We start from the raw sequence: 16035 nt of genomic DNA on the forward strand, positions 1-16035 counted from the left end.
AACAGGACTGGGGAAACTCAAAAACGTACTGGAATAAGGTACAAGCCAGTACATGAGAAACCCAGCCCCTAAAACCCCAGCAAGTAAAAACCTTGCCGGTCAGAAGCCGATCTCGCCATCATGCAAGCGAGTACATCCCTCCTGATCGTCCCAGTGAAGCTGCGGGGGTGGCAAGTGGATGCGGTGGTGGATACAAGGAGCCATCACACCCTGATCCGTTATAACATTTGGAAGAAGATTAGCTGACCGTCAGACAATTTATCATCTGCCCCATCTGTCCGATTCGTATTGGCAGATGGGAGTGAACACAGAGCCCTGGGCAAAGTCCCCTTGAGGTACAGTGTACTCTGCACCACCTGGGAAACGGAAACCTATGTCCTGGATGACAGGCACCTGTCTGTCCCGTTACTTCTTGGGCTGGATTCTTTGACCACCATAAGGATGACCATCCATCTCAGTGTCAGGGGGTATATGGTGCCAGGGGAAGGGGTATGTGAATTCATTCATAAATCAAAATAAGATCTGGGCTCAGAATTCATTGGTTTCTACACGGCAGTGAGGAGTGAAGAACCTCGGCTGCAGCCCCTGTGGAGGAACAGCCTGAAGAGGTGAGGCCGGTGCTGAAGAAATGGGCCGAGGTGTAGACTGAAAAATTAGGAGTTGCCCATGGGGTTACCCATGAGATCCACACCTTGGACAAAATTCCAGTAAGGCACCGAGTATACCGCGTTTCTCCACTAAAGAAGGGCATAATTAAAGAACATCTGAATCGAACGCTTGCCGAGGGAATAATCAAGCCATCGTCCTCCTCCTGGGCGTAGTCATCTGTATTCAGGACAGTAATACAGTGCATCCGGAAAGTATTCACAGCGCATCACTTTTTCCACATTTTATTATGTTACAGCCTTATTCCAAAATGGATTCAATTCATTTTTTTCCTCAGAATTCTACACACAACACCCCATAATGACAACGTGAAAAAAGTTTACTTGAGGTTTTTGCAAATTTATTAAAAATAAAAAAACTGAGAAAGCACATGTACATAAGTATTCACAGCCTTTGCCATGAAGCTCAAAATTGTGCTCAGGTGCATCCTGTTTCCCTTGATCATCCTTGAGATATTTCTGCAGCTTAATTGGAGTCCACCTGTGGTAAATTCAGTTGATTGGACATGATTTAGAAAGGCACACACCTGTCTATATAAGATCCCACAGTTGACAGTTCATGTCAGAGCACAAACCAAGCATGAAGTCAAAGGAACTGTCTGTAGACCTCAGAAACAGGATTGTCTCGAGGCACAAATCTGGGGAAGGTTACAGCAAAATTGTTGCTGCTTTGAAGGTCCTAAAGAGCACAGTGGCCTCCATCATCTGTAAGTGGAAGAAGTTCGAAACCACCAGGACTCTTTCTAGAGCTGGCCGGCCATCTAAACTGAGCAATCAGGGGAGAAGGGCCTTAGTCAGGGAGGTGACCAAGAACTCGATGGTCACTCTGTCAGAGCTCCAGAGATCCTCTGTGGAGAGAGGAGAACCTTACAGAAGGACAACCATCTCTGCAGCAATCCACCAATCAGGCCTGTATGGTAGAGTGGCCAGACGGAAGCCACTCTTTAGTAAAAGGCACATGGCAGCCCGCCTGGAGTTTGCCAAAAGGCACCTGAAGGACTCTCAGACCATGAGAAAGAAACTTCTCTGGTCTGATGAGACAAAGATTGAACTCTTTGGTGTGAATGCCAGGCGTCATGTTTGGAGGAAACCAGGCACCGCTCATTATCAGGCCAATACCATCCCTACAGTGAAGCATGGTGGTGGCAGCATCATGCTGTGGGGATGTTTTTCAGTGGCAGGGACTGGGAGACTAGTCAGGATGAAGGGAAAGATGATTGTAGCAATGTACAGAGACATCCTGAATGAAAACCTGCTCCAGATCGCTCTTGACCTCAGACTGGGGCGACGGTTCATCTTTCAGCAGGACAACGACCCTAAGCACACAGCCAAGATATGAAAGGAGTGGCTTCAGGACAACTCTGTGAATGTCCTTGAGTGGCCCAGCCAGAGCCCAGACTTGAATCCGATTGAACATCTCTGGAGAGATCTTAAAATGGCTGTGCACCGACGCTTCCCATCCAACCTGATGGAGCTTGAGAGGTGCTGCAAAAAGGAATGGGCGAAACTGGCCAAGGATAGGTGTGCCAAGCTTGTGGCATCATATTCAACAAGACTTGAGGTTGTAATTGCTGCCAAAGGTGCATCGACAAAGTATTGAGCAGAGGCTGTGAATACTTATGTACATGTGATTTCTCAGTTTTTTTATTTTTAATAAATTTGCAAAAACCTCAAGTAAACTTTTTCACGTTGTCATTATGGGGTGTTATGTGCAGAATTCTGTGGAAAAAAATGAATTTAATTTTGTATTCAGCCTCCGCAGTGATGCGGGCTCTGCATCAGTCTGTCGTGGTGAAAAAGGAGTTGAGCCATAAGGCAAAGCTCTCAATTTACCAGTTGATCTATGTTCCTACCGTCACCTATGGTCATGAGCTATGGGTAGTGACCGAAAGAACGAGATCGCGAATACAAGCGGCTGAAATGAGTTTTCTCCGCAGGGTGTCTGGGCTCTCCCTTAAAGATAGGGTGAGAAGCTCAATCATCTGGGAGGGGCTCAGAGTAAAGCCGCTGCTCTTCCGCATCGAGAGGAGTCAGATGAGGTGGCTCGGGCATCTGATCAGGATGCCTCCTGGATGCCTCCCTGGTGAGGTGTTCCGGGCACGTCCAACCGGGAGGAGGCCCCAGGGAAGACCCAGGACACACTGGAGGGACTATGTCTCCCGGCTGGCCTGGGAACGCCTTGGGATTCCCCCGGAAGAGGTAGAAGAAGTGGCCGGGGAGAGGGAAGTCTGGGCATCTCTGCTGAAGCTGCTGCCCCCGCGACCCGACCTCGGATAAGCGGAAGAGGATGGATGGATGGATGGATGAAAATGAATTTAATCCATTTTGGAATAAGGCTGTAACATAACAAAAGGTGGAAAAAGTGATGCGCTGTGAATACTTTCCGGATGCACTGTATACCCGGACTCAAGTTCACGTTCATTGTCATTTCACTGTCATTTCAGTATTCATTCATTATTGTTATTTGTGTTTTGTGCTTGTTATACGTTACAGGGGCAAGGGAGGGTTTGTTATTGTATATATGGTGTTTTCACGTTGCTGCTTTGGTGGAAGGATATACATACATACAGTATATACTGTTTACATGGGGAATTTTCATTATTGTTTTTGTTATTGTGTTTCATTTAATATATTTATACACCTATTTTACATATATGCTTTTGTGTGCTTGTGTTTAACCGTCGATTGAGGGGAAAATATTATTTGTTAGAGGTACGGCTTGGTATATGTAGGTTCTTCTCAGTAATTCATCCAGGCCACAGGTCTTGGTAATGTAGCTGCCAGCTGGGTAAGGGGTCGGCTGTTACAACTGAACTTGTCTGAGAAGATGGCTCTGTAATTACTAAGTGTTTTTTTTGTTTTACAAAACTTTCAGTTATGCAGGGTCACCAAATTGGTGCTCCAACACTTTATTGTTGTTTGTTTTCTTATACTATATATTGTGATGGAGCTCTCCCAACAGCAAGGAGGTTCCCCGAATTCTAGCAGGGCCTTATGGACCTTGTAGTTTGTATGCGCAGCCCTGCTGGATACCATGGGGGCCACCGGGAGCCACTGTAGGATGGCTCAAGGACTTATACGTGCCCTATAACCTGGACGTACGTCATGATCACATGACCAGAAGGAACGACGTGCTTCCAGGTTGAAGAAAAGGACTTTTTAATCTGACCCGGAAGTGATAAGGAATCATAGACTGTAGGATTGGAACCAATTCCGGGTCAGGGGGTATAAAGGACTCTGGGAAACACCAGACGAGTGAGCTGAGCTGGGTGGAAGGGTGGCAACGCGTCTGGGAGAGGAGGATTGGTTATTTGTATTGGTTATTGATTTGTATGTGTAGTGTATGTTGTTGTTAGGTTGGTACTTGTAGTACGTGGTTGGGCAGCTAGGGCGATCTAGTTACACTCCTCACAAGTCAGTCTGCCAAGTGCCATCAGTCTGGAAGGTTGTGCTTGTGTTCAGTGAATTTTTTTGTAAAAGTAGGTTGCGCAACAGTGTGAGAAGGAAACGCCCTGATTTGTGGGAGTCGGGCAATTGGTTCTTTCATCATGACAACGCTCCATCTCATACTGCTCTCAGCATTCGCCAATTTTTGGCAAGAAACGGTATGACAACCCTGAACCACCCACCCTACTCACCGGATTTAGCTCCGTGTGATTTCTTTTTGTTCCCTCGGATAAAAAAAGACTTGAAAGGAAGGCGTTTTGCTGACGTCAAAGAGGTAAAACAAGAAATGACCAGAGCATTATTGGGCATTACTTCAGATGAATTTAAAAAATGTTTCGAACAATGGAACAAACGGTTAGATAAGTGTATTTCCGCCAATGGAGAGTACTTTGAAGGAGACTAGTTTTAGTTTGTATAGAAAATTAAATTAAACATGTTTTAAAAATATTTCCGGTTATTTTTGGGTCCCCCCTCGTATATATATACTGTATATATATATATATATTCACGGCATTCGAAGTCTGTGTCACAATCTGATTGTATGGGTGGTTACCTATCAGGTAACGCTTGTGGTTGGCCAGCAATCTGCTAACATCCGCCACGGTGCCCTCAGTTTGTGAGGAGCAGATCATAGAATGGTCGAAATAGTTTACTGTCAAATAAATGCAAAGAGTACACGACACGTGATCCCTCTGTAGTTGGAACACACCCTCCGATCCCCCTTCTTAAAGAGGGGGACTACCACCCCGGTCTGCCAATCCAGAGGCACTGTCCCTGATGTCCATGCGATGTTGCAGAGGCGTGTCAACCAAGACAGTCCTACAACATCCAGAGCCTTGAGGAACTCCGGGTGTATCTCATCCACCCCCGGGGCCCTGCCACCAAGGAGTTTTTTGACCACCTCGGTGACCTCAGTCCCAGAGATGGGGGAGCCCACCTCTGAGTCCCCAGGCTCTGCTTCCTCATTGGAAGGCATGTTAATGGGATTGAGGAGGTCTTCGAAGTACTCCCTAGCAGATTGCTGGCCAACCACAAGCGTTACCTGGTAGGTAACCACCCATACAATCAGATTGTGACACAGACTTCGAATGCCGTGAATGTAATTACCCCGATCTACATGCTATCAAATAAACGAACCACACGCCGTGGCACAACGTTAGGGGCATCGCCTCTGGCGCTGACGTCCGAGGTTCGATTCCCGAGAGGGAGTGCAGTGGAGTGTGTACACCTGATGAGCCCAGAATGAGGGTGAAACACGTGTCGTGTACTCTTTGCATTTATTTGACAGTAAACTATTTCAACCATATATATTATATATATATATATATATATATATATATATATATATATATATATATATATATATATATATATATATATATATATATATATATATATATATATATAAAATAATTTAAATAAAAAAGAATATTAATAAGACAAGCATACAATTATATACAGTTAGGTCCATAAGTATTTGGACAGAGAGAACTTTTTTCTAATTTTGGTTCTGTACATTACCACAATGAATTTTAAATGAAACAACTCAGATGCAGTTGAAGTGCAGACTTTCAGCTTTAATTCAGTGGGGTGAACAAAACGATTGCATAAAAATGTGAGGCAACTAAAGCATTTTTTTAACACAATCCCTTCATTTCAGGGGCTCAAAAGTAATTGGACAAATGAAATAACTGGAAATAAAATGTTCATTTCTAATACTTGGTTGAAAACCCTTTGCTGGCAATGACAGCCTGAAGTCTTGAACTCATGGACATCACCAGATGCTGGGTTTCCTCCTTTTTAATGCTCTGCCAGGCCTTTACTGCAGCGGCTTTCAGTTGCTGTTTGTTTGTGGGCCTTTCTGTCCGAAGTTTAGTCTTCAACAAGTGAAATGCATGCTCAATTGGGTTAAGACCAGGTGACTGACTTGGCCATTCAAGAATTTTCCACTTCTTTGCTTTAATAAACTCCTGGGTTGCTTTGGCTGTATGTTTTGGGTCATTGTCCATCTGTATCATGAAACGCCACCCAACCAATTTGACTGCATTTAGCTGGATTTGAGCAGACAGTATGTCTCTGAACACCTCAGAATTTATTCGGCTGCTTCTGTCCTGTGTCACATCATCAATAAACACTAGTGGCCCAGTGCCACTGGCAGCCATGCACGCCCAAGCCAACACACTGCCTCCACCGTGTTTTACAGATGATGTGGTATGCTTTGGATAATGAGCTGTTCCACGCCTTGTCCATACTTTTTTCTTGCCATCATTCTGGTAGAGGTTGATCTTGGTTTCATCTGTCCAAAGAATGTTTTTCCAGAACTGTGCTGGCTTTTTTAGATGTTCTTTAGCAAAGTCCAATCTAACCTTTCTATTCTTGAGGCTTATGAGTGACTTGCACCTTGCAGTGCACCCTTTGTATTTACTTTCATGCAGTCGTCTCTTTATGGTAGACTTGGATATCGATACGCCTACCCCATGAAGAGTGTTGTTCACTTGGTTGGCTGTTGTGAAGGGGTGTCTCTTCACCATGGAAATGATTGTGCGATCATCCACCACTGTTGTCTTCTGTGGACGTCCAGGTCTTTTGCGTTGCTGAGTTCACCAGTGCTTGCTTTCTTTCTCAGGATGTACCAAAGTGTAGATTTTGCCACTCGTAATATTGTAGCAATTTCTCTGATGGGTTTTCTCTGTTTTCGCACCTTAAGGATGGCTTCTTTCACCTGCATGGAGAGCTCCTTTGACCGCATGTTGTCTGTTAACAGCAAAATCTTCCACATGCAAGCACCACACCTCAGATCAATTCCAGGCCTTTTATCTGCTTAATTGATAATGACATAACGACGGACTTGCCCACACCTGCCCATGAAATAGCATTTGAGTCAATTGTCCAATTACTTTTGAGTCCCTGAAATGAAGGGATTGTGTTAAAAAAATGCTTTAGTTGCCTCACATTTTTATGCAATCGTTTTGTTCACCCCACTGAATTAAAGCTGAAAGTCTGCACTCCAACTGCATCTGAGTTGTTTCATTTAAAATTCATTGTGGTAATGTACAGAACCAAAATTAGAAAAAAGTTGTCTCTGTCCAAATATTTATGGACCTAACTGTAAGTACACATGAAAAAATACAAGGTCCAGGAAGTACCTGCTGTACTTCCATCATTTAAACTAAGATTTGAGAGCATATAGCAAATACTGCATTTGCTGGTTAACTCTCCATTACTCACATTTGTGAGGATATGTCTCAGTCTATTGCTATTATTGAACTAATGTTATCTGTACACATTTTTTCCTTTCTCTGATCCTGGAAGCACAACTTGAGTGGGTGATTTCACTCTTGTCTGGACCAGAGTTTTTTCTTTGTGTCTTCCTGTGATGTTTAAAAACTGGTGGCAGCTTACATGCTACTCTCTTAGCAGGTCTGTTTGAGTTTGCAGAATGATCAGATCTGAATTTTACTTGTTAGCATAGTTTATACTGTTGTCTAATGCTTAGATTTATAATCACGTCATTATGTGTTTTGCAAATGAGGAATGGAATCAATTAACACAATTTAAAGGAAACAGAATGTATAGCTTTACTTTAGTTTATGTTGTCTTAATTGCAGTTTGCTGATATTAATCGTCTGTGTGACAAACATAATTTTGCACTTGTGCTTATTATACAAATGAAAAAATAATGAAAATAAAAACACAATCATCTAGGAAATAGTGTGAAAAAAGTATCATTTACTCATTACCTTACTGATAAGTACTATAATAATGCATGATTACATTGATGGTTGTATTGTATCGTATACATATACTGGAATCAGAGATATCTAAAAGTTTGTTAGCCATGACTTATTGGAAAACCCCCTCTGCTACTCACTTCTGCTTCTCTACTTTATAAGATGCAGTAAGATCGTCAAATAGCTTGCTGTTCATTTCCATGAAGGTCTTCAGGACGTTATAGATCAGAGAGACAATAGTCCTGAAAAAAGAAATATATAACAGAACATTAGAAAAGTTTTGATGAGAACAGGTCATTTAGGCCAATGAGCTTGTCCATCCTGTTCATCTAGATTATCCAAAATAATACCAAGTTGAGATTTAAGGGTCCCACCACATTACTTGGTAACGTACTGTATGTATTCATGTGTATGGTTCTTGGTGTAAAAAAAAAAACTTCAAAAATGAAGTGCAAAATCTGACCTTAACAGGTTTCCAGTCATGTCCGAATGTTCTTGTTGCAAAATTTATTTCAAAGTAAGAACTGGAATCTATTGCATTAATTCCTTTCCTAATTTTAAACAATTCAACCATGTCTCTTTTTAATTTCCATTTGATTAAACTGAAAAGGTTCAACTCTTTCAGTCTCTCCTCATAGCTCATACATATTACTCCGAGAATCAGCCTAGATGCTCTTCTCTAAGCTTCCTATAGCACTTTCTCTAGCATCTTTTTTGTAATATGGAGACCAAAACTTTACTCAATACCCCAGATGGGGCATCACTAGTGCAGTATAAAAGCATTACCTCCTTTGACTTGTACTTCTCACACCGTGCTATATAATCTTACATTCTATTCATTTTTTTTTGGTCACTTCTGTAGGTTGTCTTGATGTACTGTAGATAGTAATGAATCCACTATGACTCCCCGGTCCTTTTTCATAAGGTGCACTTTTATGTCTTGGAGCACCCATTATGTATTAAAATCCAATATAACTTTACATTTACTTACATTAAATTTCAACTGCCACAAATCTGTCCAAGCCTGTATGCTATACAAATCCCTCTGTAACAATTCAGCTGATTCTGTATTATCTGCTATTCCACCTAGTTTGGTATCATCTGCAAACTTGACCAGCTCATTGATTATATTCCTCTCCAAATTGTTTATGTATATTAAGAAGATCAGTGACACCAGCACTGATTCCTGAGAGACACCACTTTAACATCATTTATATCTGAAAAAGGTCTCCTAACCATATTCCCCTTTGCTTCATGCGTTTGAACCAATGTTTTACCCATCTACAGACTATGCCCAGTATTTCCACTTCTTTTAGCTCGATCATTAAAAATACCTGAAAAGGAACTAAAGCGACACATTTGCTTATTCTGTTGTTGTCATCAGAAGAATGTTTATAACCAAAACAAAATTGTGAGTGGTCTCCCCTAGGCTTTCTCATATACTCATTTATGGGGATGGATATTTGAGGAGTAAACTGCAAGACAATGATTATATTTTTATAAACTGTTCGCTTTTATACTTCACTGTCTTTGAAGGCAACTCGCAGTGTGGCTCCTAAAGCTTTACTCCTCCTCGTATGCCTCACACTCGCACTTCCTTTTTGGATCACTTCACTGAAGCCAAACTGACCAATCAAACCAATGCCATGCTGACCAATCAGATTGCTAATAGGGACTGAACACATACATAGACCTTAGTATTTATTATAGAGTAGACTGTCATCTTACTTATATTTTTACTGAACATTTTCATTTTGGTTTTATTAATAGGTACCCCATTTGAAATGAAAGTCAACAACAACATTGCCATAGCGACAGAGCCGGATCTATCAATCTACTAATGAAGCTTAAGCTTCAGGGCACCTAATCCCTGAGGGGCCCCCGAAGAGACTTTAGTCATCATTGCCTAAACATTTTAGGTGTCTACAGCCTGAGATTGGGTTTTTAAAAAATAATACTAATAATATAGTGAGATACAATACACAATAATAGTTAAAATAAAAACTGAAAGATTATTAAAGTATCAAAAAAAATTTGCAGTTGTTAGAACAATCTAGACAAGTACAGGCCATTCAGCCTAACAAAGCTCGCCAGTCCTATCCCATTATTTCTTGGTACAATCTTACTGAAGAAGATACCCAGACCTTATTGCTGGTTGCGAAGGGGCCCCCATAACAGTTCAAGCTTCAGGGCTCCAAAAATGTAGGTCTATATAACCATGAGAAATAACCTAAAATGGCTCCATCATTCTAAAATAAAACTGCTGGCCTTTTTTACCAACAGTCATTAATGTCTTTTGGTCTGATAGACAATATTTATTCAAGTTCAGGTTTACTGTCATGTTCATGTGGCACATGATTGCATGTTGCAAGTTGGTTGGACATGCAAGAAAGAATTTCGTTGTACTCTATACTACTACTACTACTACAAAGTGATTCTTTCTTGCATGTCTTTCAAGGACTAGTAATCTAATGCAAACAATATATAGTGATTAAAGCACACACCATCCCTTGTGCAAGGCTCTTAACCTGAAAATTACTCCAGGGTTGTTGAACAATGGCTAACCCAACGCTCTGTCCCTCAAAGGTCATGCGAAAAAGGCAATTTCCACTTGGAGATTAATACAGTGTACCAAATACCAAATACTGTAGGGCATATCGGTGCACAGAGGAAATCTCACTCATACTGGCAAATTAAATACATACTGTTAATTATATTTATTGTATAACTAGCCATCCCCTGTGGCTTCTCCCATGTAGTTCTGAAACAGGACAGTGAGGAAGGCCCTGCCCAGCTCTCCACTCCTAACATCACGCTTCCCCCTCCCCTTGGCCCGCAGCCTCTGTCAAGGATTAGTGTGAATATATTGCTCCTGCAAGCAAACTATGATTCTTAGCGCGATGAGAAAAGTCTCAAAATCAACTGGAATATTCAAGGAAATTACAGAAAAAAACCCAATCGAAATCCGTTAAGTAGTTCTCTTGTTCGCTAGCTAAATGGAGGTAAGGAATGCCCGAGGTTGGTGTATGAGTGAGGAACAGGACCTCGGCCTGCTGCGTGTCTCTCAGATTTGTGCAATTAAATTGGTACCACAAGCGAATTATGATACTTAGCACAGTGACAGAAGTCGCAAAATCAACCAGAACGTTCAAGCAAATTATAGAAAAAAACCTGATCTAAATCTGTTAAGTAGTTCTCTTGTGAAAAGCTGACAGACAGACAGACAAACAGACAGACAGATGTTGGATTTTATATATATAGAGAAATTATCCACATGAAATTTAATTAATGAATTATATAACACATGTATGTTTTGTCAAGAGTCAAGAATACTCCATACAGACTCAATAAAAACATTTTAAATTTTCAGAGAGACTGGTCAAAGGAGCTGTAACTACTTAGCCATTTTAATGCGTGGTCTTCTGTTTTTATTGTACTGATGCTAAACTATTACCTTGGATTCATGTTGCCTACTAATGTTCCTCACATTTTTTTTTCCTGTAATTTTTCCTGTAATTAGATTTCTTGTATCAGTCTCACAGGAGCTTATATTCAAATCACAGCCTGGTGACTGTCTGTGTGGAGCTAACAGGTCTTTCTTTTGGTGTTCTGGTTTTACTTCCTTACTCTAAAGGTGGTGTGTTAACTATAATGGTTAAGAAAACTGCAATTTCACAGCTAACCAATGTTTAGATGTGTGCAACAATATGTTCCATAATGCAGAACACCCCATCTAGGGCTGTTCTGAACTATATGGCGAATACTTCCACAATCCCTGTAAAGCTGATTTGGATTTAGGAGATTTAAGAATAGACAGATAAATGATTTTTAATCCTATTTCATACTATTGAATTGCTCTGTGTTTTGTAATGCATCTTGATACGGTGTGCCCTATGAAATGAACAAACTATAAAAATAATAAATTTGAACAAAGTAAAAAGATTTTTTTTTTAATTTTTATATGAAGAAACTATGTACACCCAGAAGGGGAAAACACAATGGAAGCCTGTAGAAGTATAAAGCAATGTGTAATAAACAATATTTTTCCCACTCAGGGGGTCTGGTATACTGAGTGGACTGCTGTTATGTTTTCATACCATAGGCCTACTCCCTCTCACATCTGGTTCTTCTGACTCTATAACTCCTGTCTCCAAGTATGCTTTGTAAACCTTGACATAACTATCTCTTCAAAGAAGAGCTGAGCGCAGGCTTGCAAACACATTTTCTGACTTGGACCAAAAAATACTTCAGTCTCCAGTGGCACCCTACAGGCTGTCCCCTGGTAACACAGTTCACATAAAGATCATAACACATATTAACTTGGTGTCCATGACGTTATACTTTACATGTTGCCAGATGGCCTAAGTTTAGTTTACTGTATTTTAATTTACTTTCATATTGCACTACCATAGGCACATATGACCTTCAGCAAATATGGTAGGTGTCTTAAGAGTGTGAAAAACTGAAAAAAAACAATAGTGCCACATGAATGTATATGTTTATGTTTGCATGAATGTTTTGATTGTATTTTGCATTTTATTGTATATGTGTTGTTTTTGTAAATATGAATATCATTTTACACTTGGAGGAGGAGGAGGAGGTTGGGAGCATGCGCTGATTATAGCACATTGCCACTCCCACCACACGATGAACCACCTAGCACAATGGAAAATTAATTTCATATAAGAATGAATCAAATTTTAAAACTGAATAAGCCAACTCGACAGCTTACTTAGGATAGTGTATGGTGTCTTGTCGTATCTTCCACACTTCACTTGAAGAATTTTGCTCTTTCCATAGCACTAATGATTCTCAAGGATAATTCCAGGCTCCAGTGCTGGATAGGTATTCTTTGTATTAGTATACCTGCTGAACCTCATTCTAACTTGTACAAAGGGATCTTTCTCGGGGGAATACATGGAGAGGAAGGCCTAAGCAAAGGTTTATGGATGTGGTGAGAGAGGACATGCAGGTGATGGGTGTAACAGAACAAGATGCAGAGGACAGAAAGACATGGAAGAAGATGATCTGTTGTGGCAACCCCTAATGGGAGCAGCCGAAAGAAGAAGAAGAAGAAGAAGTGAGAAGATAAGAAAGAGACAAGACATTGTTACAGGATTATATTAATAGTCAATGGTCAGATAAGCACCATATTGTAATGACCTTGAAGAAACCACACAGGACATCAGGCAAGTGTTTTGGTTGATGCTGAGACACCTTGCTTTAATAACTCAGTTCTGTTCCTACAATGACTTCCATTCCATCAGCCCAATGCCAAGGTTGCAGACACAACATAAAAACAAGAAAAAGACAAACACCAATGGCCTAATTGGCTGCTCTAGCTAGCATGGCTTTCTACTCACTATCTGACACTATTCCATTTCTGTTATCCTCTTGAAACTCCTGCCCTCTTCAGCCACTCAACCTTTTTATTCCCAGGGCTCCGCCCACTCATTGTTGTCCTGCCTCTGACTTGCTCCTGTTCCAATTAGGGCAGGAGAGCACCAGCCAGCATCACAACATGAATATAATAGGAGGTTTGTTTAAAGGTGAGCTGGACAATTAGTCAATGCCAACTTTTAATAAACACTAAACACAAATGTCCAAAGAAATGCACTGTATAAAACTGCAGCAATGCAACTTCACAGCTTTTTTATAATAACTCCAGTATTTAGATTGAAACACATTTTTTTAATTACATTAATTCAATAATTATCCTGGTTTGGAAAATCTTCAATTTGTTAAACTGAAGACACCTGAGATTAAGTTTTAATTTTTGCTCAAATGAACCAGGATTAACTGAATTAGCAGGGCTCTTAAATGCAATTTAATTACAGCGTCACTTCACATTGAAAGTATTTCTCTTTCATGCATTCTTTCTTTATTGCACCAGCAATTTTTAACCTTAAGGCAGCTATTTCAATTAGTTTGTAACCTGAGAACGGAAAATAAGTATGGATCAAGAGCTGTTTCGATTAATTTATTGCTTGGGAAAGGAAAGCAGTGCAGAGTCATTCATCATAAGGACAACCAGCCAATCAGGTGTGTGCAATGTCATGTGTCCTGAAATTGATGTATGCATTCAAACATAAATATGACTTGTCCAAAGGGCCAAAAAGAGAGGAGGCAAACGTCTCTTCATAAGAACTTCATAAGAAACAACATAAGAGATCAAGACATATCAAGACATGTGTGAACATTTTATCTGGACATTGGATAAAGTAACTTAAGAATAACATCGATCACTACATCAAAAGATGCCCAAAACAACATTAACTCCTGACATTGGTAATTTTTTAGTAAGCCTTTCTAAGGCTATATATATCTCCAGACTTTGCTATCTATTGCTTTATCTATTTCATCTTCTTTCTATTTGGCATTATTATCTATACTAATTAATAAAAGGCAAAGCCCTCACTGACTCACTCACTGACTGACTGACTGACTGACTGACTGACTCATCACCCATCCATCCATCCATCCATTGTCTCCCGCTTATCCGAGGTCGGGTCGCGGGGGCAGCAGCTTGAGCAGAGATGCCCAGACTTCCCTCTCCCCGGCCACTTCTTCTAGCTCTTCCGGGAGAATCCCAAGGCGTTCCCAGGCCAGTCGAGAGACATAGTCCCTCCAACGTGTCCTGGGTCTTCCCTGGGGCCTCCTCCCGGTTGGACGTGCCCGGAACACCTCACCAGGGAGGCGTCCAGGAGGCATCCTGATCAGATGCCCAAGCCACCTCATCTGACTCCTCTCGATGCGGAGGAGCAGCGGCTCTACTCTGAGCCCCTCCCGGATGACTGAGCTTCTCACCCTATCTTTAAGGGAAAGCCCAGACACCCTGCGGAGGAAACTCATTTCAGCCGCTTGTATTCGCGATCTCGTTCTTTCGGTCACTACCCATAGTTCATGACCATAGGTGAGGGTAGGAACATAGATCGACTGGTAAATTGAGAGCTTCGCCTTGCGGCTCAGCTCCTTTTTCACCAAGACAGACCGATGCAGCGCCCGCATTACTGCGGATGCCGCACCGATCCGCCTGTCGATCTCACGGTCCATTCTTCCCTCACTCGTGAACAAGATCCCGAGATACTTGAACTCCTCCACTTGAGGCAGGATCTCGCTACCAACCCTGAGAGGGCACTCCACCCTTTTCCGGCTGAGGACCATGGTCTCGGATTTGGAGGTGCTGATTCTCATCCCAGCTGCTTCACACTCAGCTGCGAACCGATCCAGAGAGAGCTGAAGATCACGGCCTGATGAAGCAAACAGGACAACATCATCTGCAAAAAGCAGTGACCCAATCCTGAGCCCACCAAACCGGACCCCCTCAACGCTCTGGCTGCGCCTAGAAATTCTGTCCATAAAAGTTATGAACAGAATCGGTGACAAAGGGCAGCCCTGGCGGAGTCCAACTCTCACTGGAAACGGGTTCGACTTACTGCCGGCAATGCGGACCAAGCTCTGGCACCGATCGTACAGGGACCGAACAGCCCTTATCAGGGGGGCCGGTACCCCATACTCTCGGAGTACCCCCCACAGGATTCCCCGAGGGACACGGTCGAATGCCTTTTCCAAGTCCACAAAACACATGTAGACTGGTTGGGCAAACTCCCATGCACCCTCCAGGACCCTGCTAAGGGTATAGAGCTGGTCCACTGTTCCGCGACCAGGACGAAAACCACACTGTTCCTCCTGAATCCGAGGCTCGACTATCCGACGGACCCTCCTCTCCAGGACCCCTGAATAGACTTTTCCAGGGAGGCTGAGGAGTGTGATCCCTCTGTAGTTGGAACACACCCTCCGATCCCCCTTCTTAAAGAGGGGGATCACCACCCCGGTCTGCCAATCCAGAGGCACTGTCCCTGATGTCCATGCGATGTTGCAGAGGCGTGTCAACCAAGACAGTCCTACAACATCCAGAGCCTTGAGGAGCTCCGGGTGTATCTCATCCACCCCCGGGGCCCTGCCACCAAGGAGTTTTTTGACCACCTCGGTGACCTCAGTCCCAGAGATGGGGGAGCCCACCTCTGAGTCCCCAGGCTCTGCTTCCTCATTGGAAGGCATGTTAATGGGATTGAGGAGGTCTTCGAAGTACTCCCCCCACCGACCCACAACGTCCCGAGTCGAGGTCAGCAGCGCACCATCCCCACCATATACAGTGTTGACACTGCACTGCTTCCCCTTCCTGAGACGCC

General features: G+C 42.4%; 2 protein-coding genes across 2 annotated transcripts in view; one reads left to right on the forward strand and one right to left on the reverse strand.

The window, feature by feature from the left end:
* nedd1 (NEDD1 gamma-tubulin ring complex targeting factor) overlaps positions 1 to 16035 on the forward strand; it is a 753979-nt gene that overhangs the window by 325131 nt on the left and 412813 nt on the right. The window lies entirely within an intron of this gene.
* The window catches only part of ppp2r5b (protein phosphatase 2, regulatory subunit B', beta), a 251168-nt gene that overhangs the window by 11316 nt on the left and 223817 nt on the right, over positions 1 to 16035 (reverse strand). Inside the window, exon 12 of the mRNA XM_051924483.1 lies at positions 7984 to 8085. Coding sequence (XP_051780443.1) covers positions 7984 to 8085 — 102 coding nt within the window. The remainder of the gene's footprint in view (positions 1 to 7983; positions 8086 to 16035) is intronic.

Source organism: Erpetoichthys calabaricus, chromosome 1 (genome assembly GCF_900747795.2).
Source record: "Erpetoichthys calabaricus chromosome 1, fErpCal1.3, whole genome shotgun sequence".
NCBI classification, from domain to species: domain Eukaryota; kingdom Metazoa; phylum Chordata; class Cladistia; order Polypteriformes; family Polypteridae; genus Erpetoichthys; species Erpetoichthys calabaricus.